Here is a 25,147-nt window from a genome sequence, read left to right on the forward strand (position 1 = left end):
TGTAGATTAAGAACTATATGATAAGATGGACAGGAGTTTGACTCTTTGATCCTTGTGGGTCCCTTCCACCTCAGGATATTCTATAAACTAATCACCCACCCTCCTGCTTTACTAAAATCTGTTTCTCTTATACTGGTTTTTGCACTGTAGATTAAAAACTATATGATTAGATGGACACTAGTTGGACTCAGATGATCCTTGTGGGTCCTTCCCAACTCAGGATATTCCATGAGCTAATCACCCACCCCCCTGTTCTTCCAAAATCTCTGTTTCTATTATAATGACTGAAAAAGCTGCACTTACACTAATGGTACCTGACAAACCCAACTTCTGGATTTCTAAACTCCACTTGCCACTTAAGGTACTGAGGATGCTTTTACCTTTAAAACTGAGCTCGTTGATATATTAAGAGATAAAGCAATGACAGACAGAAATGCTTTCACAACCTGCACCTTGGTAGGATTCTATCAAACCATTTCTCCCCAGCAAAGCCAGCACGTGGAGTCAGAATTGACTAAAAACAGATCAATCTAATTCTGATGTCCCTGCACAGTTAAAAAAAGTAAACAGTGTAAGAGGTGACAAATAAATTAGATGCTTCAAGTTGTTGGCTCAGTTTTAATAATTTAAAATGTCTCAGCAAGAAAAATTATTTGCAATCTGTAGTTGGAAGGCAGAGCTCGGGCAGTCACAAATTGGCTTGTTCACATGGATTTAATCCAATTTTTAAATAAAAGAATATTTATGGGTAAGAGATTTCTATATGACTATTAGTCTTTAACCTACCTAATAGCAGCTACTTCTACACAGCATGCACATGAGAGAAACCTCAGCTTCTCTAGTAAGTTTAGTGACAAAAACCTGCCAAATATGCCATATGTAGCAATAATAATAGAAATAACAAAAAAAAATAAGCTTTTAAGAGCTTCAGACTGGGGTAAGGTCACAGTGCAAAGCTAAATTCTTTTCTTGATCAGGAGAAGCCAACAGAAAATGGCACCATGAGTCATGGGGGCTTAAAAAAGGGCTTTGCCTTCAGGGAAAACCTTTTCCCTACACGTCCCAACAGCCAGCTGAGGGATAAAGTGGTCCAGGGAAAGTGCAATCAAGAGCTTGGATTGTGCAATTACAGCGTGTCACAGTGTGTTAACCCCACAGCACTGCAGCTTCTGCCTCCACAACACAGAGAATTCATCAGGTACGTGCCTGCACAGCCCTTTGCAGGGCTGGAACGACTCGTCAAGGTCGAGAGTTGATTTTAGGATAAGCAAGAGAGGAGCCTCGAATGCTGAGCCTCACCTGAGATCCGTATTTGCACCTCCTCTTCCTCCTTCCTCTCCATCAGTTCGCTCTCAGAGGGGTTTTCATCGCTGTGAGCCTCCCGAGCATCAAAAAAGTGCTCCCCGCTCTCCTCGGCCCCCACCCCTTCCAGCTCCAGGGTGGAAACCTCCGGGGTCCCGCTCCCACGGTCCGTTCCCAAACTCCCGCTGGGCCTGGGGTCTCTCCCCACCAGCTGCATGGCATCCCCTGGGGCTGGAGACTCAGCTGAAGTCCGGAGGCCATAACCAGCTGGGGGCTCCTCAGCTGTGGGCAGTGTTCTGTCCGAGCCAGGCTGGAATTTGTCGCTGTCCGAGTGCTGGAGCTCGTTCCCGCTCTCCCTCTGGGCTTCCTGGGACACAGTCCTGAACCTGGGGAAACGCTGCCGCTCTTCCAGGGTGCCCTTCTCAGCCAGGCCAAACTGCTGCACCAACAGCTGCCTCAGCAAACCCACTGCAAGGAGAGGAGACACGTTCACAGCGATTAAACCAGACAGAAAGGTCACCCCCCCGCCAAGGTGCATCTCCTCTCCTTGCTCTTGCCAGGAAAAACAGGGATAAAAATAAATGTATTAAGGGCTCAGGTCTTACTCCACGTTTCACCTCGTAAGTGAGAGCAAACATGTCAGTGCAAGTTCCATCTTCTTAGAGAAAAACAAAGGAATTGCCTGCTGGAATTAGCTGGAGTGCCTGGGTTTCACCCTGCAAAACAGCTGGGGCTGTGACAGGGGATTCCCTGTGACTGTTGCATTCCTGTGAGCATCTTGTGACTATTCCATTCCTGTGAGCATCTTGTGACTATTCCACTCGATTTTGAAATGACAGATCAAAAAAAAAAAAGAAGAAGAAATTTTTTCCCTAAAATTTCATGCAAATTTATGCCTGTTTGAACTTCAACTCACATTCCTTTAGCTCTCAAATTATCCCAACCAAACACTTCAAAATAAGGACATATTGTTCAAAACAAAGCTGTGATGCTGTCAAAGGTATAACTGTTCATCCTCTCCACTTAGCTCTCCTGTAACACCCAAAAAAAAAAAAAAAAGCTATGATGTCATACAAAGGAAAAGTACATCTCAAAACTTGAGTGACCCTCTGCTGCTGTTGGAGAGCTGCTGTTTTAATTCTGAGAAGTCAGGAGATGGTGTAAGGTCACCAATACTGTCCTTGCACACCCCCAGACTAAGATTTATTTTAGCACTGGCCTCTGAAAACAAATACCAAGAACGTTTGTGCAACGTCCACAATCAGAAAGGGACTTTGAATCCTGTAAGAAGAAGAATAAATGGATTAAGAGATCCAAGATAACTCAGAGGTTGCAGAGAACTGTCATTACTTGTACAGAGAGAAGGAATTGGGGCCAGGGATGTGAGTGCTCTGAATTTTGGGAGAGTCAAAGAGCCCCCAGAGCAGCAATACAGACTCTTCCCTCCAAGTACAACGGAGGGACTGAGTGTCCCTTTGAGGGTTGCCAAGAAGAGATATATGGATTAATGAATTCATTCAAATTTTAGGAAGTTCTATTTAGGAATTGCACTGCTAGAGCTGATGGAGAAGGTTGCAGAGCATTATCCCTCTGAAAGGAGATGTACTGGAGAACAGAGGAAGTGATCAAAAATCTTCTACAAACAATTTTAAAGAATCATCTGTCCATTAGAAAAACTTCTTTTTAACACACACAAGTGTTGATCTAGTTATACCCAACCTCCTCCAAGTCCTCAGGAAATCAGAACTTGGACTTGCTCAAGTTCACACATATCCAATTTGCAGGATTTTACAAAAAAAAAATAGTTGAAAATCACAAAACCTCTCATTTCCATAGCACTGAAGCAGGATAGAAGTCCACAGCCTGACTGCCTTGTCTTCAAAATTCACTGCTGACTACAATGGCACTGTCCAGCACTGCACTAAGTTCTGCAATATGATTTTGCCATCAAAGCACTCCATGGACAGTGACAATTCATTAACATTTTACACACAGTTCATTTTCTACATGGGAAAACCACAGAAAAACAATGAGATGCCCTGAAGCCAAAGGAAGGGTCAAAGTATGAATTCAGAACTCCAAACTCCTGGCTGTCAGATCCATTCTGCTGTGAAATACAGCACAGGGAGAACTGATAATTAATAGGAACGGGCTTTTGGATTTTAATTTAGATCACTGATGGCTGAGCTAACGATTTCCACCTCTAAATCATATCCCAGTGGACACTGGCCATGGATACTCACAGTTCCTTAATGCATCCCGTGCCCACTGCCCCTCTGACAGCGAGGGGGAACTGGTGGCTGTGTGTTCATAACATGCAGAGGAGTCTTTGAGGGTCAGCTCTGCCTGCTGCACCTTCTCAAACTGCCCTTCAGACACCAGCAGGCTTCCCACCTTGGCCTTCTCAGACATGATGGGTGAAGAGGACTGAGTGTTCAGTATGAGGGGAGATTCCAGCCCCAAATCTTTATCTGGGGAACAGAAAACAGACGTTCAGGTGAAATGACCATGTCAAATACAATGGGAGACTGCAGAGGATTCTGCTTCACACAGAAAACTCTGAAAACACTAAAAAAATACAGTTCTTGAGCCAGTTCAATCCAGGGTTAAAAAAGACTCTTTCCCAGTAATTTCTAAAACAGATGGGAATAGTAAGAGGTGCATTTCCAAGAGGTTCAGCATCACTTCTCCACACGACTTTTCCTTTGAAGAAAAATATCAGAGATCCCCAAGCCACGAGGAACATGGCTTGGCACATCTGCACTCCAGGCAGCAAATCCACTGAGCCCATTTACCTGAATCCCTGTTTTACCTGGGCTTTGGAGGCTGCTGGCAGGAATGTCATGCTGCTCCTTGAGCTTCTGCTGCTCCTCTTCTTCACGCTCCTCCCTGCAGGGAGGGAAGAACCAGCACATTCCTTCAGTCACATTGAGCTGAGTCTCTGCAGGAGAATCCCTGCTCTGGCTGGCAATCTCTGAGCAGGAGGGGTGCTGGAAAAAGGAAAAGCAGCCCTTCCTCCTCCAGCTTTTACTTACTCTCCAGGGCCTGACTGTGGGAGTGGAATCACTCTCCTGGCACTCCCCATTTTCACAGTCCCTGCCATCTGGGCTATAAGGTCCTGCCACCTACAGCAGAAACATCAAATAAAAACATGCAACAAGTGAAGCATAATGAATACTTTCCTATTTAACACCTCTTAAATCCAGCTAATACTTTTTTTAGACTTTATTACTGCTTTTCTTATCAATAAAAATAGCTTTTGTTCATGTTCTGTTACATTCAATTCCCCAGTAAGGCCCTGTGAACACTCACCTCACCAGGATACTTTTCAGCAGAGGGAAATGATAGACAGGACCTTAGCAGTTGTCAGATGAACCAGTTATTTTATATACAAATATATACAAAAGCATTATTTCACATATTACTGAAGAGTTGACACATGACAAGTTGCCATGTATCCCATAAATAAGTCTTATACTTCAGAAGAAAAGCATTTCTACCCAAAAGGAAATAAAATCTTTTAGCCAGGGGATCAAATTCCTGCATTGGGGGTGCTTGTGACACCAGTATCCAAGTCTGCAATGATACCTGGTTCTGCATGAAGATGCAGGATTATTTCATCTTATCTGGCAGTCAGTCACAGAAAACCAGAATTTCAAGGGTAAAAAAAAGGATTTTTGAGGTCAGAATGGGTCTGGAGCGAGTCAGAGAGCAAACATAAGCACAGAAACACTGAATGGGTTTGGGGTATGTATGGGTTTGGGGTTTTTAATATAATACACATGCTCACTAATAGGTGTGTGTTCACCCTCCCCTGCTTTCTCCAGCTTAGGAGAGACTACCTTAGACCATCAGAGCTGTGTTTGTAGCTCAGAGGAGGAACTCAGGGACACCTGCACAGGTACTAGAGCTGTGAAAGAGCTCTGGAGCACAGCAAAGCCAGCAGCAGCTGGAGCTGAAGCAGTTACTTACACGTTCTTTTCTGAGACAGTCTGTGCCACCAGCTCGTAAATGTGAGCGCCGTTCTCCGACATGGAGATGACGAAGAAAGCTTTGTTATCTGCACCAACACAGGGAAGGAAGGGTTTAACTAGAATGCCTTGGGCCACACAGCTTTCTGAAAAGTCCTAGAACAAGCCAAAAGCCCGGCCCAAAGCAAGGACAGAACGGGTCAGGAGATAACCCTCCAAGGCTGTAATTATGGACACATCGACCTTGCCCTGTCCAGGAAATTTGTCCTCAAAAAAAAAAAAAAAAAGCCATTTTGAAAAAGCTTTATTTCTCCTCTGTTCCCTCCTAATAATTTCCAGAGTACTTTTCATCTAACACAATCAGAGTACTTTAATTTAGGAGCCTATTTAAAACCCGAGCAGTGCCTATTAGTGCTGCAGAGGAGTTAAACGGCTCATACATACTAAGCACGATGTTGGACAACCAAGAATTAAACCTACGCAGTTTTCTGTGTTCTACTCTGGATCCCCACACAAAAACTTCTATCCTCAGTTGAGCTAAGCCTTTATTTTTGGCTTCTCCTTTTGCCTCCTCAGCGGGTCACACTGACCTGTTGCCACCTGACGAACCAGGACGGTGTTGAGTTTGATGATGGGGCTGAAGGTGTGTTTGCTGTCGGCTGTGGAGGCCAAGATCTTACTGTGGCACTTCAGCACCAGTTTGTCATCTTGTTTCTGCAACAGCACCAGGATGTCCTCCAGCAGCAGAGTGTAGAGATCTGCCCAGAGTGCAAAAAGAACCCAGAACGAGTTAAAGATTCAGAGTTTCCTAGCACACCCCTGCAGAAGGCAAAAAGCAGCATTTTTGATTACTCATGCAGAGGCAGCAATCAGTGCTGTGCCATTCCAGGCAAAGCTTGCAAATCTTCCTCATGAAAACTACAGCAGAAAGCTACAGATGGAATTGGATCATCTCATGACTGACTGCTGTGTCCCTGCATGGCCCTAATGATGCTCCAGCACATTTCAGAATTGACAAGAATAATTTAATCAGCTCTGAGGAGCACACAGGCATTATTACATGTGGCAGGAAGGAGAATAATTGGGAGCTGAGCAATGCTTTCTCCTTCTCTCCTTCCCAGCAAACACACACAGAGCAGGGAAGGCAGGGGATGGCACAGACTCACCAATGGTTTTGTCACGATTCACCTTCCAAGTCAGAGGCCCTTCATGGAGCATTTTTCTCTTTGTTAGGTCCAAGTTCTGTCACCAGGGGAAAGAAAAGAAGCAGCACTGTGAAATTTCCATGGAAGCAAGTCAGGATAAAACACAGGGTTGCCAGAGGGACTCCACTTCGGAGAGAAGCAGCTGAACCCAGACTGGGAAAAGAAACGTGGAGCAGGAGCAGGTTGTGAGTGTAACCCAAAATGTTGTGAGAGATGTTTGTTGTCACTCTTCCTCCTTCACTGCTCTTTTGCAGATGCTGAGTGTCACAGGGTGGAGGATTTTCCTACCAAGCCAAGCTCCTAAGGCATTAGGATGCCACCCATTTCCTAGGAGGAGCTGTTCCAGTATCCTGCATAAAGTCTGCAGTTCCAGCATTACAACTGGTTAATGCCTCAGCACTCGATTTGCAAGTCAAGTGTGCCTACAAATGATATACAAATCATCCCAATGATCTGACGGAATTTCTAATGTCAATGGATTCTTCAGGCATTTCAGTGCTTGTGACATTTAGATCTGCAGGCAGAAGTGACAATTTTCACAATTCATCCCTTCCAAGTCTCGGAGTCTACAATCAATGACAGCAAGATTTCATAACTGCCAGTGAGTTGTTCACTTCCTCTCTGAATGCTTGCAAGTTTTTTTTATTTGTGGGAAGGACACATGACACAGTTTCACAGAAAAGTCTTCAGATAAAAATTTTTTTTGGCTACACACTGACTTTGGGGGGAGCAACCAGCAAGGAACCAGCTTCACTAACTTAACTGCAAGACTTTACAGGGGCCATGAACCAGAATATTTGTAACACTGGGCTTTATTTGGCTCTACCTGTGGATCTCTTACACAGATCAGCCTGTGCACAAGCTCTTCTTTTCCAACCAATTGCACTGCTACACCTCAAGGCTCTCTGAGGCCTCCCCACTTCCAACAGCACCCCTAAGATGTGCAATCACGTGAGAGATAATCCACCATAAGACTCATCATCCATCAGATATCTCTCATATGAAACACTGCTTGAGCTCTGACCACTAAGATTTGTTTCACAGAGCTCCATCAACACCATTCTGTGCAGAGCTGGGTTGTTGTATCCCCAGAGATCTTGAGGAAGGTGGCAAAACTCACATTTTTGAGACTAATTGCTTTCATTTTTGTACAGAAACATTTATCTCTGAAGACCATTTGACTGCACATCAGAAGACTGTGGCAGAAAGAAGCACAAACTGAATGGCAGGGCTGCAAACACAGTTTACAGAGAGATGGGCTCAGTGTTTTCAACTCACCCTGAACTCATCCATCATGGGATCCTCAGACTGCTTCAGGTAGGACAGGTCGAGCCGACGCTGATAATCTTCCAAATGCTGCAGAAAACACGACAAAAAGGGTCACTTTGAGCAGCAAAACTCCCTGGGGTCACAGGGCAGTGAACACTTCCATGGATGCACCCAGGGGCACCTCCACACACTCCCAAACGCTGGGATCCTTCTCTCCCAGGTGCCACAAAACATCTCTGAGCACAACATAAAGTCACCAGTGGAGACTCCAGGTGCCTTAAAAATGCTTATTATCCTCCCCAACCCTGAGTGCTCCCTCTGTCACCTCCCACCTGCTTGTTCTCTGACTCTTTGACAGCCTGGTTCACGTGGTTGAGGATCTGACGACAGTGATCCGCGGCTTTCTTCACTTTCTCCTTCTCTTCAGACAGCTCTGCAAGAGAAAATTTAACAATGCTTTCCAAAAAAAAAAGAGGTTTGAGAAGTCAGCAATCTAGTGCAGCTTGACGACCTCAAATTTGAGAAAGGGAAGTTAAACTCGCAGACGAGTCTGTCAACAAAAGGCACGCTGCAAAGGTGAAGTGATAAAAATGAGATTTGTGGCAGGAGATAACTCATTTTAGGCTGCAGATCTTCGTACACAGCACAATGGTTGTTACTCTCCCTTTTCTGAGGGGCTTGTGACAACCACTCACTGCACAATAACCTGAGTAGTGCTCTGAGAAATCCAAAATCTTCGCCACAAAGGGAACAGAACAGACACGGGTGAACCCATCAATTCTCACTACCACAAGCCACACTGAGAATTCAGTTAACAGGCACATAAACCAGTACATCAAAGATAATGGAGTGTCACATGCTTTCCTAATTATGATTAGGATGAACTTGTAAATGCAGCCTATTTTTTATGAGTAATGAAATTACACTGCAGAAGGTATCAGACAGTAAACCTGGAAAGGTTTTTTGTGATATTATTAATCACACTGTTGTGCTGGAAATATCTTTCAGTGTAACACATTCTAACTAAATCCCACCCTCTGCAAGAACATGAGAACCTTGTGATGCTTTGGAGACTCAATAGATTCACTTATTTCACGGTGAATTTTCTTTTTTTTCCCCCTAAGAAGGAACAAATACTTTGTATTTCTGTATACAAAGGGTTTTCCTTTCTGTTATTTTTCTAGCCTGCCCTCCTGTGCAGAAGGCAGCAGCGAGGCCACAGTGAAAACAGATAAAATTGAACAGCTCTTCAACACGTGCTTTGAAATCACTTTTACCTGGGAAAACCTGCTGAGGTGGATCATAAACCCCTGTGGAAAGGCTTTACCTGTGTACTTAGCAATGTTATCCAGCAGAAGGGGGTACTTTGTCAACCTCTGCATCTCCGTGGGAATGATATCCTTCAGCTGCAGCCGGCGGCACAGGGGATTGCTCTCAGCATCCTAAATTTGAGCAGCACAATATCTGCATTTGTCATTTTTATTAAGGCCATAATTACCTGAATGCATAACATCTATTCATCACATAAATGTCTATTACTTCTCTTTCCAGTAATTAAATACAAGACAAGAAGTGCCAAGATCTATCACCCAGACAAGGCAGCCCCTCTCCATCTGCAATTACACAGAGGAAGAGCTCATCACCAGAGCAGTGCCTTCCTTCCCTCATTACTTCCCAGAGGCCTGGGACCATCCCCCATCAATCTCAGTCAGCACCACACAGGGAACACATCAGTTTGGCCTTTCACACCGCAGCAAAACACAGCACATTTTTCAATATAATCTCCCCCTGCATTACCCGAGCCCTCCCCAGCCCGTGGTAATGAAGATAATGTTCTCTCCTAAAAGTGCCACGTGTACCCAAGCCCCTTTCCTGGCAGGCAGAGCAGGTGCACATCATCTGTCTCCTGCCCCTGGCAAGCACTGAAATGGCACTGCCCTAAGCGCTTTTCCTCACAGAACTCCTCATCCTTGGGAATCAGCCACCCCAAGGGAGATGCCATCTCCTCCCTGGGACACCATGTGCTTCCCTGCATCCCACCAGGACATTCTGTGCTCCCCACAATTAAAGGCTCCTCCTTGCGGGAACGATTAGCCAGAGATAAACACAGTGCTGGAAAGGATCCCAAGCTGAAGACAATGTTAGACATGATGTCATTAATTACTGGAACTCGATCTACAAGCATTCAGGAGGCTGTGCTGGCCCCCAGCCACATCCTCGGGGCGACTCCAACCCCGCTGTCAAACTCACCTGCACGAAGGTCTGGAAACGCGAGTCCTTCTTCTGGCGGGACTTGATGACCTCCAGGGCAAAGGGCTGGTTACTGCAGAACGTGGCAGTGGCATGTTTCAGCTTCTCCTCTGCTGCTCCACTAAACTGTGCCAGAAAGCCAAGAAAGCCAAGTTTAGATAAGCTCAGGCTCAGCATGTGCCACCCTCAACAGAGACAGAGCCACTGGTGTGGCCAGGGAAGAAACCAGCTGGTGGCAAAACATGAGGAGTGAATTTCTGCCCTGGTTTAAGGCTCTGCCTTCTCATTTTCCTGAGGAACATCCTAAACTCTACAGTTCTCCTGTTTCCAGCCCAACCACACCACAGAATGGCAGAATGGTTTGGGTGAGAAGGGACCTTAAAGCCCATCCAGTCCCACCCCCTGCCATGGGCAGGGACACCTTCCACTAGCCCAGGTTGCTCCAAACCCCATCCAACCGGCCTTGAACACTTCCAGGGATGGGGCAGCCAAACCTTTCCATAAGGATCTCAGAAATGAAGCCTTCAGCAGTGCTACAGAACTTGAAAAGGTTCAGCTATGTAAATTCCAAGATTAGAAATAGGTATTTTTAACTTTTAACTGCACCGCAGGCAACACAAGACATTTCAGTGTTACTGAAATAAATGGTGCAATTACATTTTTCAAAATGCTACTCTCACCTTTGTGTCTCCGAAACTACCTTTCTATTCTACCCACACATCTGAAGGAAATTATTTCTGTTCCTTAAATTACTCTTATCTCTAACCAAATGAAAGCCCACAGAAGTTCTTCCTGCTTTCCTTCCACCCTCATTCTCCAGCTCCATAGAAATGACAACTCTCAGACCTCCAGGTTCCATTAGTTGGAAACTGCCTTCGCCAACCTCTGCCTCTGTTTGTCATTCTATTGAAACATTATTTTCAAATGTAAGGAAGCATAAAAGAATTTTACCCAGGAAAGCAAGTCTTCCCCAATTTGGCCAATGACAGAAGTCTCGTTCCTTTTCCGGACAGTTTTCATCTGATCATTCAGTGCAACTTAAAAATAATAATAAAAAAGTAAAATTTTATTAATAGTGGTCCAATTGCTTAATTTTCAGCAGTTATTTTAAAGTAAAAGCTATTCTAGGAGAAGACTAGATTTGCAGTAATTTCAATTAAATAAAAAACATTATCCTGCAACACAATAAATTTAGCAAAATAGCTAAGAAAACGCTATGTAACTCCTTTGCACTTCTGTCTCACCTGCCTTCAAGTGACCCCTAAGAACCATTCCAATCTTATCTTTTCTGAGGCTCAGCATCACCTTTTTAAAAAGAGCAATATATGTAGAACACAACTCAAGCCACCTGCATAAAATCATACAAGTGATTATTCAGTGGCAGGGCTGCAATTCCCCCTCGTGAGCAGTTCTTTCCCTAAACAATCAGGAGGGGCCACCCTTCAAAACCACCTGCAAGACATCAATCTTTTCAGCTCTGTTTTCATATTCCCTTCAAAAAACCAGTTGTAACATCTTGATGTTGACCCACAAAGCCCATCCATCAAAGCACTGCTCCTTTTATCCAGCAGGAATCAGCACGAGGCAGGCTGTGCACACAGATAAGAGGCAGCAAGGGCTGGAGCGCTGGGCAGATGCTTCCCTTATCAAAATATCTCTGTAAATCAGAAATATAACAACTGTGTGCCAAAGGAAGCCCAGATGTAATGCTCCGTTTTATCTCGAGTGCTGCACGAAGCCGCCTCTTGTTCCAGGGTCACTTTGCTTAAATTTCTCAGCTCTTGGCACCCAGAATTCCAGGTGAAAGGCACCTCAGCTGCTCCTACCATGAAGGCCAAGGATATCCTCCAGGTTGGAGAAGATTTTGCGTTTGTCACTGGAGCTGAGGATCCCTTCCCTGGTCACCCGTTGGTAGAAGACGTTGTGCAGGACCTTCAGCGTGCGGACGTGGGCTCGCTCTGTGTAGAACAGCTCTGAGGGGAGAGGGGAAGCAGGGATTGTGACTCTGGGGAGGGCACATGGAGCCAAACATGAAGCCAACAGAAGTCAGAGTATTAAGTTAGAACAGTGTCCCTCACCAGCACTTCCCTTGCTGGCCCATATTCCAGCACGGAGCCACGCTCTGCTGTAATTCCAGGTTTGAAAGAAGAGAGAAGCCAATTGATTCATGGCTCGTGACTGACCCCAAAGCAACAGTGAACTCTGAGCAGCTCATAAAGCCACACAGAGAGTCCTGGAATTGAGATGAAGCTTTGAAGATGAAGTCTGGGAGTAGCATTTGCACCGTGTGCTTTACAAAAAAATCAAGCTTCTCTTGCTTTCTTTCATAGAATATATTGCAAACTGGCCTTTCACTACCTTAATATTGTTCAATAACCACTTAATATTGTTTAATAACCACTTAATATCATTTAATAACCACTTAATGTTGTTTATTTCTTCTCTAAGGACTCGATCAGTCTCATCTCAGGATACTTTTCAGCAACAAGTACAATTTCTATACACAAGAACTCTGCCAGCCAGAAGTTAACAGCCACTACTTCGAGCAGATCAGTGAAAACACACCTAGTTTTAAATTTTAAGAACTTCAGAGCTCCAGAGCACAGGTCTCAACTTTTTTTTTTGTGCTTGCTGAGCTAGGAAAGAACATCCATCTCACCATTAATCACTTCTTGGCGCTTGATTTCATAGGGTTTGAGCCCCATCAGCACTTCCCTGCTCACGAGCTGCTGCCAGTTGGGAGGGTCCATGTCCATGTCGAAATCATAGAGCTCATCTTCACTCTGCACATCTGCAAAGCCAACACTGTCCATCCTAATGTGAGAAAAAGGTGTCAGACACTTCCCTTTTCAGGCACGGGTGGAAGGAAGAAAGACATGCTAAGTATACATATGTCAGTTGTAGAGGATTATGAACATGCTCTTAATGTCAGCTGGAGGCTGTTTGATGTCTGAACCCATAGGCACATGCTCTAATTTTGCCCTTTACAACTAAGAGTGAATATCTGTTCTTCCAGTGCTTCCACAACCCTCCTTTTAATGACACAGATCAAATAATTCGCTTGGAGTCAAATATCAAGCCAGTGAAAGGGCACGTCACAATTTCTTTCCTCTGTCTATCTGCAGATCCAGAGCCAACAGCAACACACAGGTTTAAAGAGAAAATATGGAAATGTCTACTCCCTAACCTAACAGCCATTCAAATCAGGAGATACAGCAATCACTCCACTTCACCCATAGATCAAAGGGTTTATTTGCATATGACTCACTCCACCTCTCCTATATGTGGCTGCCAGTGCCTGATTCCATATAGGTGTTATTAAAGAAAAGGAAAGATCCTGCAGACAACTGTGCTGGCTCAGAACAACGAGCTTCATAACCTGCATTCTGCTTCAGAACCTCCCGAGCCCTAAACAATTCTTTGCAGTTCAAACATTTCTAAGCACACTCACTTGCGAAAAGGCTTTGGTGTTCCCATGTCAACCATTCTGCAAGGAAGAAAAGAAATTATTAGGGAAGCTTATGCCTGAATTCCCCCTGCTCAGACACTCAGCACAACTTCAGAGTACAGCTCTGAGCTCCTCACTAGAACATTCTGTCCCCTGTCAGACTCACCCTCCTGACAGTTTTTTAGTATTACCACAGCAGCAGACACAGACCAGTGGTTCAGATTCTACCAATAAAAATGATGTCACTAATAATTTCATGGACTGTTTCAACAGCCATTGTCACACTGACACAGGAGTTGGACTGCAATGGCCCCCATGGGTCCCTCCCAACTCAGGATACTCTGATTCTAGCACTCTCTCAAGGCTCACTCAAGCAACCACAGTTACCTCTCTGACTCTCCCTCCTCCTCCTGCAGGTTTTCCAGAGGAGATGGGAATTCAAAGGTGGTGTTGGGTGTGCGGGGTGTGCCATCCATGGAGTCACTGGCAGGTGGAGCTTCTCCAGGCTGCTTCAAACCTAGACAGAGGGTAAGTGGGAAATGTCATTAGAGAACTTTCCAGCCTCCTCAGAGCTTCTTGATTCCAGCCTCACTTCAGCTCAGAGCTGGAGGAACTGAATTCCTGGGCTGGTAAGGAAAATCTCGGTGACCAATCCCAGGTGACACAGGCTGCTGCTTCCAACAGCAGGCACTGAGACTGGGTCCTTCCTGCTGGATGATCCAATGCCACGGTGACAGAACTCACTAACAACCATTTCTGGTCATGGGAAGATTTCCCAATTCATAAAAGATGACTAAGGAGAGGAAGATCATACCTGATGATACAGAAAGATTTCCCAAGTTGTCAAGCTTGTTGCATCAGAAGCGTGCTTTGCATACTTCATTCCCAACACCAACTTTAATCATTCCTCTGCATTCTTTCCATCCTACCTGGTTCACTGTCCTTGCTTCCCTCTGGAGAGGAGAAGGGCCCCATTGCCAAGGGGGACATGGGGTTGGCAGGTGGGTATGGAGCATCTGTGCCATCACTGGAGGAGCCACTCTGGCGGATCTTGCTGGAATCTGGGGGCTCTGGGCTCACAGAAGAGGCTGTGGGTAAGTGCTTTGGGTGCCTGGGCTTCTGCATCTCCATGGCTCTGCCAACTGAACAAACACAGAGCAGTTACTCTGCTCAAAGAGCCCGGGCCTGTTCCCAGTGATAAGGAGAGGAAGCATTTCAGGACAAAAACAGGTCTGCGTGTCTTTAAAAATGTATTTTAAACCCAGAAAGTTTACTGAGTCTTCTTACCATGAATTTTTAAAGACAGCAGAGACTTTGTGTGGCTTTCAGACTAAAAGGGAACATGTACTGCCCTGCCTGACATACTTGCACTGCTGTCGTGTCGACTCGGTCTCCTCGGTGGGCCCAGAATATTTGGAAAGCCTCTTCTCTTCCCTTTTTCCTCTCCTTCTTTCTCTTTCTTGATACTTTGCTGCAGTGAAAGAAAAGCAAACAGATCACTCACTGCTTGAAATTCAGTTATTTACTGAGATTTTAACTGAGGGGGGAGAGAAACACGACTTCTCTTACCCTTTCCAGAAGGTCATGAATGCCTGATCTAACCTTTTCACAGTGTCAGTGCAGAACTGCTCCTAACACTCCTAACATTTCCAGGGAAGCTGGAATGCTGATAAGCAGCTACTGTGACCAGATACACCCCCACGCTGTGGGGGATGAGCCATCACACCCCCAGAGATGGGAGTTTTGGTGGAAATATTCATTATATAACCTGAAAAGTGGGGGTGGCAGGAAGAATAGCTTTTCTGCCTCATGAAGGATGAGTTTTTGGGCAAGTCTGTCAAGAAGAAAACTAAAATATACAGGCCAGCAGCTGATCAACCATCATTAACCATTAATGAGACCATCATGGGACTGCATGATCCTTGTGGGTCCCTTCCAACTCGGCATATTCTGTGATGATATGAAACATTTCTCACCTCAAGGCTAAATAAAGCTAAAAATAAAGCTAAATAAGGCTAAAAAAAAGGCTAAGTAAGGCTAAAACTGTGAAAAACAAGCAGTTAGAATTCAGGTGTACAGGTAAAGGAATTAAAAAGGCCACTCATTTTTAATTCCCAGATGCAGAACCCAATTTCAGCTGCTGTGCAGCTCAGTCACCCCAGATCCTCTCGATGAAGAGCCTAAAATCAGCCCCAATTTTTCATGTGTGTCATGCAGAAGTGGATTTTTGAATTCTAAACTGATGCTCCCTGGCCACAGCAGCACTACCTTGATCTTTGGCAGGAAACCAATACGGCCCCGTTTCTGCTCCAGGTTCCGAGGCTCCTTCACTTTGACTCCCAAGTGTTTCATGTAGGTAAGGATCACATATTGCATCGTGGAGCTGCCAAGGAGACACAAAAAAACAGTGAGGAGAAGGAGAAACCTATTGGAAAAACACCCTTTGCCAATAAAATTGATGTCAAACGCAAAGGTTTCAGTGAGAAGTTGATTATTTTTAAATGAAAGTAAGTCGGTTTTTTTTCTTTAATATAAAACAAACTATCACAGACACTGGGAAAAATTCGGTTGATATCAGGATTTCTCCTGTTGTAAATATAAGATGGGAGTTTATAAAGATGAAGTATAAGGGTGGAATAGGTTGCCCAGAGAGGTTGTGGACTCCCCATCCCTGGAAGTGTCCAAGGCCAGGTTGGATGGGGATTGGAGCAACCTGGGATGGTGGAAGGTGTCCCTGCCCATGGCAGATGGTCTTTAAAGTCCCTTCCAACCCAAACCATCCTGTGACTGATCAAATGCATAGAAGCCCAGGAGGTAAAACTAAAATTTTGAGAATTACACAGAAGGTCCTAAAATTCTATATTAAATACAAATGAGAAGTCACTTTATAGCTTTGAGTTACGGTAAAAATAAGTAACAATAAAAGGTTACTGTGAGGAGTAAAAGCTACTTGGCCAGTTGTATACACACAAAGTGAACAGGACAAGGCACACACACAAAATAAATCAAAAAGAAACATGAACCCCCAGTGACAGTAATTTTTAAGATCTGAAACAGAAGCAACGAACATCAGAAGCTGAGAGCAAGAGGCTGATGCTCTGAATTCCAATCAGTCCTGGCAGGGGATTTAGGGGATGAGAGTTGGTGGTACAGCCAGGAGAGGGCTGTCTTGCTCTGCTCAGAGAACAGAGCCAGCACTGGGGATCTTCCTGCACAAATTAAACCCCCCCAAACTTCCATTACCTCTTGTCTTCTTCCAAAGGCTGAGATGTCATCCTGAAAAAGAACAAGAGAATTTAAAAATGAAACCCAAAAACCAATTAACACCCAGCCACATCCACCCAAGAGCATCAGTAGCTGTGTTCAAAGTGTCCTTTAGGATGTTAAGAAGTTCCAGCAGGGAAAAAAACCAAAAAACTCAAAACCAAAAAACTCAAAACCAAAACTGAAGGTTCGGCTGCGAGAATTGGCTTCAGCCCACATTAAAAGAACAAAGGGTTTCTAAAAAAAAAAGGACTGATCTAATAATGCACAAGCTGAGTGGCAGCATTTCCTCTGCTGTTTGAGCAGCCTCCTTGAAAAAACACACTCCACTGCTGGTTCAGTTCTGGCTGCCATTGTTCAAACACCCAACAGGGGAAGTGATGTAAATGTACTGATGTCAAATCCCACCCCCAGCTCCTCAGTGCTGCTGTTTTCGGGTTCGGGGCAGATCCTTTTTTTTTTTCCTTTTTACACTCCCAGCACTGCACTGCTGTGACTTACAGGACCTCCTCGATTTTAGCAATGATCTGCTCTGCACAGGTCCTCTCCTTCTCCACCGCGTTCCTGTCCCGCACTCGCTCCGCGTCCAGCTTGGTGAGCTCCCCCTCGGCCAGGGTCAGTCCCATGCTCCGTTTCTGCCTGGAAAAGGGGGACAGGACCATTGGAGACTCAACCCTGGGACAGGGAAGCACCACTGGAGACTGAACCCTGCCCTGCAGCGAGGAGCAGCAGCCTCGTGGCACCCAGCAGGTCACACGGACGGAAAGGGAGGAGTCGTGGAGGGAATTTTGGGGGTGACAGGACAAGGGGAATGGCTTTAAACTGGAAGAGGGCAGATTTAGATTAGATATTAGGAAGAATTAATTAGATATTAAGAAGAAATTCTTCCCTGTGAGGCCCTGGCACAGGTTGACCAGAGAGGCTGTGGGATATTTATTAAAAGGGGGATATTTTTTAAGAAAAAGCAGTTATTCTGCAGCAAACTCTTCTGCACACAACCCAGGCTGTGTAGTTAAAGTATAGACTTGAATTGAGACTTTTTAGGCATGAAGAAGTCCATTATTATACAATTATACATTTGTGTAATATATATATATATAAAAATATTTGTACTATATATAAAATATGTATAGATATATGTATTTTATATATGTATGTATGTATTATATATAATATATATACAGAATACATATAGATATATGCATTTTATATATAATACATACATAATAAAGATATATGTATTATATATAATATATACATAATACATATAGATATATTTTTATATATAATATATATATAATAAAGATATATGTATTATATATAATATATATAGACAATACATAAAGATATATTTATTTTATATATAATATATACATAATACATATAGATATATGTATTATATATTACATATACATATATAATACGTATAAATATATATATTATATATATATTTGTATATAAATATACACTTGGTATAATGTCTGATGTTGGCACAGAGCTCTTATGACTCCACATGAAAAGGCAAATTATCAAATTCTATTCTATGCCCATGACAAGTTTGTAAAGTGGATTATTCCGTGCCCAAAGGGGAGAGGGGAGGAAAATAGGAAAAGGGAAAAAAAATATATAAGCTGATTATAAACACACTTAGCAAGAAGGATTTATACATCAACACCTGAGAAAGTATATTCTGAAATTGGCTCAAACAGCTTCAAGGAATGAAGAATCCAAACCTGAAATCTTCCAGGTTCCTCTGCACTTCTGGACACACTTTATCTTGCATAGTCTGGATGAACTGGCGGTGAAGCTCTTCTGGAAGGAGTTCTGGCCTTCTTCTGTCTGTGAGTCAGAAAGTTAATAAATGATTCTTTTGAGGAGTGTCCCCTCCACCTCAGAATAAAGTCATTTCCCTGAATATTTTAACCCATGCAGGAGCACCTCTGTGCCTTTCCCTTACAGAAACAGGCAGGAACACCCTACCTAGTTCCAAGGAGATTTCATCTGGAACTGGAACTTTGAGATTCTGCAAAAGAGAAGAAAGGCTGGGAGAACAAACACAGCCAGCAGCAGCCCAACAAAACCCACAGCACAGAGCAGACAAGAACATTCCCTGAAAAGCCAAAATTCCACAATCTGAAGCCCTGATGGTTTTAAAGGGGAGACTCCCATGCTGAGTATATATTATATTTCACAGGGATTATTTAAACATGTGGTGGATAAACCTCTGCTACAGTATCTGGTTTAATTTATTTAATTTAATTACATTTACAGTTTAATTCAGTACAGTAAAGAATTTTCTCAGGCTTTCCAAAAGACACATAAAATTTCCCAATCCTTGTAACAGCCACATCAATATCCACAGCAATTATTAACTAAAAGGCAGTGTAGAAGAGCTAGAGTTTGCTTACCTATCACTATATCATTTCTCCTATCAGACAGCAAATTCCCTGTGATTTATTGTGTTACCAGGTATCTGAAACTCTATTAATTTCCTGTATTCATTGGTAACATTTAAACAAAAAAACCCTCAAAACTTTTATTAAATTTCATTATTAGCAAGTATTATTAAAATTCTTATTTTTAAAATTTTTTATTTTTAAAATTTTTTATTTTTAAAATTTTTTATTTTAAAAATTTTTTATTTTTAAAAGTTTTTATTTTTAAAAGTTTTTATTTTTAAAAGTTTTTATTTTTAAAAGTTTTTATTTTTAAAAGTTTTTATTTTTAAAAGTTTTTATTTTTAAAAGTTTTTATTTTGGAGGCCTTAGGTAAAAATCAACTTGCTAGAAGTGCTTGGAACTGAGGGAAATGACTGGAACCTACTGCAGCTCTGTCCAGGAAGAACTGGTAAAACTCCAGGAAGACTCTCCGGGTCTCTTTGGAGTTGGTCTGCTTGTACAGGTCTGTGTAAAGGTAGCACAGCTGTGGGAAACAGGAGGGCAAGAGGGTCAGTGATGCCACAGCAACTCTTCTAACAGCCCTAAATCCCAAGTTTTCTTTCAAACATTTCAAGGAATTCAGCACTGCTGGATTGAAACCCTTCCCAGGTACTTTCAGTCATGGAGGGAACCAGAGACAAAAATCAGTGGAGAGGGAAGACACAGAGAGATCAGACACAACTAATGCCACCACCTCAGGGTGGAATGAAAGGCTTTCAAGAGCTAAATATTTATTTGTGAACAGCTAAATGTAAAGAGGACAGTTCTCTTTGGGCTCCTCCATCTACCTGAGAAGACAAAGGAGAGATTTATCCCCCTCATGCCTGCACAGGGCTTGCATTTCTCCCCTGGCCAAGTCAAGCCACTGAGTGCTACACGAGGAGATCCTGATTTATTCTGCTTTATACTATCAGGGAAACAATTCCAGAACATCCTACCAGTGCTGCAGGATCAAACTGAGACACCACGTGGTGCAGGAGAACAGCCAGGTGAGCTGGGCGAGACTTGAGGAGCTCGATGTTCTGGAAGCAGCTGCACTGTCCATTAATCTGTGGAGGTACAAGGAAAACACCTGAATTATTCCAGAAAGCTGCTGTGAGATAAACCCAGGGCAGCTAAAATAACTCAAGAGTATATACAGCAAAAGCCACTGCTGGGACAATAATGCAGAACTTCACAGAAACTACACAAGCAAATGAAATAAGGCAAATTAATGTCTAGAAAGCTTGAAGTTATGAGAAGAAGGAAAGGATAACGGACTCAAAGATGGCATATTGTCATAAACTCCCCAAATGTTCCTGTTTGGCAAGACCAGCAATAACAAGAACCACAGTCCCTAATTCTTATTTCACCAGAACTGCTCAATACAAGTAAGTCAGGGAGCACCTGGAGTTTAGGCCCAGAGGAACAGAATGGGATTTCAACAGGAAAAAGAGTGGTTGAGGTCAAAAGTCATTCCCACCTGCTCCTGTTCCGTGTCAAAGTCATCATCCTCTGCTCCAATGATCTGAGTCCCCACTCGGGATAAAGGACTTCCAACACTGGACTGGGAATCCTGGGGTGAGTCAGGAGCAAGGGAAGGGAAGAAAAGCATGATTCTATTACTCTCTTATCACAGCAAACCTTCTTTACCAAGCTGGAAATATCACTATCCTTTTTATTCTTCTCCAAACTCTGTGGAAACCCACGTGTCTCCCCTCAGCCTTGGCCAAGTCTGCAGCTCCCCCCACCAATGCTCCCCCCCAGAACCATCAAATCAGGTGATTCAAGACCAACTGCATCATCTACACACATGAGCACCCCGAGCATGTGGCAGATGACAAATGCCATCTTAGTGGAAATGGAGAAATATGACTGTGGAAAGACAGGCAGATGAGGGGAAAAATAACTGGGAAGTCATCCTAAGGATGATGATACGTTCAGACAGGTCTGCACTTCCTGCTGTGCTCCACTTTTACCACTGCTTTTACCACTAAATATCCTCAAAAAAGGCTGGACTCAAAGAATAAAACATGTACAACTGCTCCACCTATTTTCTGTCCAGCTGTTTTACTGCTGATTATGGATTTCTTGCCTCTAAACGGCTCTGCTCTTAAGCTCCATAAACATTTACTCAGCTAATTAACTTTCCCTGCACCATTTTAATTGCATTTTATTTTCTCAAGCAAAGTTCATGCAGGCTCCATTTAGAAAGCGGGGGGAAAAGCAGCAAGATTTTAATGGGCCCATTACAGGAGACGCTGTTGTGGCACTTTATGATTTGTACTCACAGTATCTTGAACCTCAGGCTTTTCTGGGCTCTCATCTGGATAAATCCTCTCCTTCAAGCCACTGCGAGGACTCTGGCAGAGAAGGAAGTTCAGTTCTGGTAAGTACCAGCAAATCCAGGAAGGTGAGAACTGCACACCAAGTGTTTCAGCCACAACAGCCAAAACTTCTCCTTTCTCACACAGTGAACTGCTCAGCAGCTGAGGTGTTGAAAAGACAGGCCAAGATGCACGTCCCTAGGTGCACAGTTCCCAAAACCCCCCAAAACCCCAACTGAATGCAGAAGCAGTTTGGGGAAGAAAGCTGGTGACACTGAGCAACAGCAGAGCTGTAAAATCTACCACCTGTCCTTGGCTTTTCCTTGCTCTCTCCTCCTCTACTGACAGTTCATGTTTAGCTCTCTTCTCTCCACCTCCTCTTCCTCAGGTGGCCCAGCACACCCTTGGCTTTATTTGCAAAAACCACGTGCTGTTGGCTCATCTTCAGTGTGTCCAAAGGTTTTTTTTCAGCCAGGCTGTTTCTTTCCAGCCTGTCTTTTTCCATAAAGTTATTCCACCCCAGCTGCACGACTCTGGAGTTCTTGTTCAGCTTCCAAAGGTTTCTGTTGCCCCCTGATCCTTTCTCAGAGCCACTTTGGATTGAAAAGCCTGAATGTTTGGTGTGCCAATCACCTCCAGTGATCTAATGCATCCACAATACTGACAGGATTAAGTCTATCAGGAAGATAACTATGAATTTTTTCTGCATTTATTATATAGAAACATGAGTGATATCCAGTCAGATTTGGAGCTGGAGGAGGAATGTTTCACATTAGAGTCATGTCTGTTCACATCTGACCCACCTTGCTTTCACTTCCAACTGCTGGGACAAATTTAGCTCCCACATCCTTAAGTTAATCAACAAACTCAGGCCAAATCCAAGCACAGTGTCTCAATTCCCCTGCACTAATCAGATAGTGACTTAATTAAGGATTAGGCACTAGGGCTCTGCAGCAGGGAGAGCACACGAGCACAGATTGATAACTAATGAGGGAACACACTAAGAGCCTGTACTGCTGGCAAGAACTGAAGCTTATTTGGTAGAAGGAAGGCTCTTCTCCACTTTCCTGGCAACTTGCCCACTGACTGGATCCCAGTCACAGTTCTGCAACTGGAACATTCCCTGAGAAGATGCTCCAGTTGGCACCTGAGTCGTGAGAGGGAAGCTGGCATCTATCTTTCTTTGTCTGGTTACAGGGAAACCTAATCCTGGATAAAAACCCAAACCCCACACCATTTCTTTCCTGGTTCATACAAGTCCAGTCTATCATGGAAGACTATCAGGGAAGGAGTTTTGGTGGGTGCTGAGGAGCCCATTCCAGCACAGAGTTACTGAGACAGAGCACGGTGTGACACACAGACAGCACAGAGACCCTGCCCAGGAAAACCAAACCCAAAGGGCAGAGAAGCAAAGCGCTGGAGCTGTTGCAGACTCACATCAGCAATGTCACTGCTGGGTCTGGAGGGGCTGTCCCCACTGCCATCCAGTTTGCTCCCACAGTCCCCACTCTCTGCCTCCCCCTCGCTGATCTGCAGCGACTCCGACACAGACCTGGAGGACAAGACTCCATCCTGAAAAGATAAAGTAAATTGAGAGACAGCACAGAGCAAGCAGAATATTTCAAAGGATGATCCTTAAAAGAACAAAAGCCAGTTAGTTCACACTAGTTATAAAACTTCCTTAAGTTATCTAGAAAAGGCTGCAATGCTTTTCTAAGAGAAAACAACAGAAAAACCACACCAGGTTTTCAGGACTTATCACAGGCAGAAGGAAAAGGGGGAAAATGACACATAACAGAAACTAAATTTATTTTTTTTTTTCAAAAGTGAAGGTAAAATTGTTTTAAGCTTCCAGTTCTTCATTCCCCATTGCAAGAATGACTTCAGGGGGTTTTCTGAAGTCGCACTGACAGAGTAATCAACACATGATAGCTCACACTTGCTGTTTTAAAAGCAGTTTTTCACAGATGATTTGAAAGCCCACTGTAAAGCCTCCTGCATGTCCTTACACTGACATTACACTGCACTGTTTGACAGCCTCTGCAAGTTTAACTCCCAGGTCTCAGCTCTAGAGGGTGCAACCTGCCTGTCCCAGCACAGCAGAGCCTGGCAGGAACTCCTGCTCGCCCACGTCATCATTCCCCAAGAATCTCCACCTGGAGCATCCCACGGAGAAGCCCCACACGTTGTGTTACCTGAGTGCAGCCCGTGGCTTTGGAGAGCTGCTCCTGCAGCTGAGGAATGTGCTTTTTGGCCTCCTGGATCTCCTTGAGCAGGCGGGGGGTGGGGGACCGGCCGTACTCCTCTTGGAGGGACTGCAAAAGAATTGAGCTTCTACTCAATTGTAACCACAACCTACTGCTCCCTTCATGCCATTTACACATTTCAATAATAAACAGCTGCTACAGAAGGTCTATTTTCCATAAGCCTGTAAGCAGTGATTCAACAACCCACCTCTGACTTTCCCCCACCCCTCTCCACCTCACACAACCCCGGTACCTGCAGCCTCTCCTGCTCCTTCTGGAGCATCTTCCTCAGAATCTCCACCTTCTGGTTGTGGACAATATTATTCTCCTCCTAGAAAATGCAGAGAGATTAAGGATTGGGGTTTTTTTGGTGGAGCTGGGAAGACCAGGAGAGTGGACATGCCCATCTTTCATCTGCTTCCCAAACACGGGCTCTAAACAAAAAGCAATTCAAGCTTCCAAACACAATCCTATGTGTTCTTTCCTAATTCTGAACACAGCTATCAAGATTTAAAAAACCCTCAGATGGCACTGGATATTTTCACTTGCAAAATGTTTTTCACCCAGGGAATAAATATCCACGGACAGGATAAATATTCCAATTTGTGATTTGTGCAAGAAGCACTAAATAATCCAGGTTAAAAAAAAAAAAGAAATACCAGACTACATTTCCACAGTTCTTTGGAAAGAGAGCTTTAAATCTTACCCCCATAAGCACTGGGCTGGTGATCCTTTCTGCATTTCCTGATGTGCCAGGTGAGTGGGGAGATGTCATGATGGGAGACATATGCCCAAATCCTGCCAGATCCACTTCAGAATCAGCCAAGGGAATCTGGGGCGACCCTGGTGGGCGCCCCTGGACAGTGAGAGCTACATAGGAACCCGCTGCAGGGAGACAAGGACAGGTCACATGTCAGACATTTGGAGATTTCTGTGATTCTATTCCCATGATTCACCCTGGAGACAAAACTCAGACCATTCCTCACCCACTCCTCCTTCAAACCTGAGAGCGTGCTCAGCTCTGGTTTACAAATATCTATTTAAATCTCAGGTAATCCAAAAACTTCCATGATATAAAAGCAAGCACTCCAATAATTTCTAGTCCAGCAGGTTGTATTTACAGTACACACAGGTTCATGCCACAAAATAAACTCTGCTAGGGAGGAAGGAACCACCACCACCTTCTTCCTTGTGCAAGATAATCAACCAAGAACACACTTCCTTCAGCAGTGCCAGTGCTTTGCAAGCATCACCCAGCAATGCACTTAAAAGTGCCTGGTATTTAAGGTGGAAACAAAAGATGGGAAAGCACCTGGGCAAGGCTTGACAGTAAATTCAAACATCAAGCTAAGGAGAAGCTACAGGAGAATGCACCAGGTTGAGTTCAGGGTGTCAGAATTACCCCAATTTCACTTCCCTGTTTCACACCCTCCCTTTCTCTCTCAGCA

At 44.0% G+C, this 25,147-nt stretch overlaps 1 protein-coding gene across 3 annotated transcripts in view; it reads right to left on the reverse strand.

Moving 5' to 3' along the window:
* The window catches only part of ARHGEF12 (Rho guanine nucleotide exchange factor 12), a 73,296-nt gene that overhangs the window by 4,460 nt on the left and 43,689 nt on the right, over positions 1 to 25,147 (reverse strand). For all 3 annotated transcript variants that reach the window (XM_051812216.1, XM_051812215.1, XM_051812217.1), the window contains exons 8-38: positions 24,406 to 24,584; positions 23,953 to 24,030; positions 23,649 to 23,768; positions 22,891 to 23,025; positions 21,418 to 21,489; positions 20,610 to 20,702; positions 20,086 to 20,196; positions 19,533 to 19,631; positions 18,690 to 18,732; positions 18,443 to 18,548; positions 17,211 to 17,348; positions 16,689 to 16,721; positions 15,714 to 15,828; positions 14,811 to 14,916; positions 14,375 to 14,587; positions 13,833 to 13,962; positions 13,449 to 13,484; positions 12,657 to 12,811; positions 11,824 to 11,970; positions 10,949 to 11,034; positions 9,998 to 10,123; positions 9,075 to 9,189; positions 8,080 to 8,180; positions 7,757 to 7,834; positions 6,440 to 6,515; positions 5,864 to 6,031; positions 5,275 to 5,362; positions 4,338 to 4,427; positions 4,115 to 4,191; positions 3,546 to 3,773; positions 1,300 to 1,770 (exon numbers count right to left, since the gene is read on the reverse strand). In XM_051812216.1, the coding sequence (XP_051668176.1) occupies positions 1,300 to 1,770; positions 3,546 to 3,773; positions 4,115 to 4,191; positions 4,338 to 4,427; positions 5,275 to 5,362; positions 5,864 to 6,031; positions 6,440 to 6,515; positions 7,757 to 7,834; positions 8,080 to 8,180; positions 9,075 to 9,189; positions 9,998 to 10,123; positions 10,949 to 11,034; positions 11,824 to 11,970; positions 12,657 to 12,811; positions 13,449 to 13,484; positions 13,833 to 13,962; positions 14,375 to 14,587; positions 14,811 to 14,916; positions 15,714 to 15,828; positions 16,689 to 16,721; positions 17,211 to 17,348; positions 18,443 to 18,548; positions 18,690 to 18,732; positions 19,533 to 19,631; positions 20,086 to 20,196; positions 20,610 to 20,702; positions 21,418 to 21,489; positions 22,891 to 23,025; positions 23,649 to 23,768; positions 23,953 to 24,030; positions 24,406 to 24,584 (3,813 nt within the window). The remainder of the gene's footprint in view (positions 1 to 1,299; positions 1,771 to 3,545; positions 3,774 to 4,114; positions 4,192 to 4,337; positions 4,428 to 5,274; positions 5,363 to 5,863; positions 6,032 to 6,439; positions 6,516 to 7,756; positions 7,835 to 8,079; positions 8,181 to 9,074; positions 9,190 to 9,997; positions 10,124 to 10,948; positions 11,035 to 11,823; positions 11,971 to 12,656; positions 12,812 to 13,448; positions 13,485 to 13,832; positions 13,963 to 14,374; positions 14,588 to 14,810; positions 14,917 to 15,713; positions 15,829 to 16,688; positions 16,722 to 17,210; positions 17,349 to 18,442; positions 18,549 to 18,689; positions 18,733 to 19,532; positions 19,632 to 20,085; positions 20,197 to 20,609; positions 20,703 to 21,417; positions 21,490 to 22,890; positions 23,026 to 23,648; positions 23,769 to 23,952; positions 24,031 to 24,405; positions 24,585 to 25,147) is intronic.

The sequence above is a fragment of the Manacus candei genome, unplaced genomic scaffold (assembly GCF_025592945.1).
Source record: "Manacus candei isolate 608988 ecotype Guabito, Panama unplaced genomic scaffold, ASM2559294v1 h1tg000086l, whole genome shotgun sequence".
NCBI lineage: Eukaryota > Metazoa > Chordata > Aves > Passeriformes > Pipridae > Manacus > Manacus candei.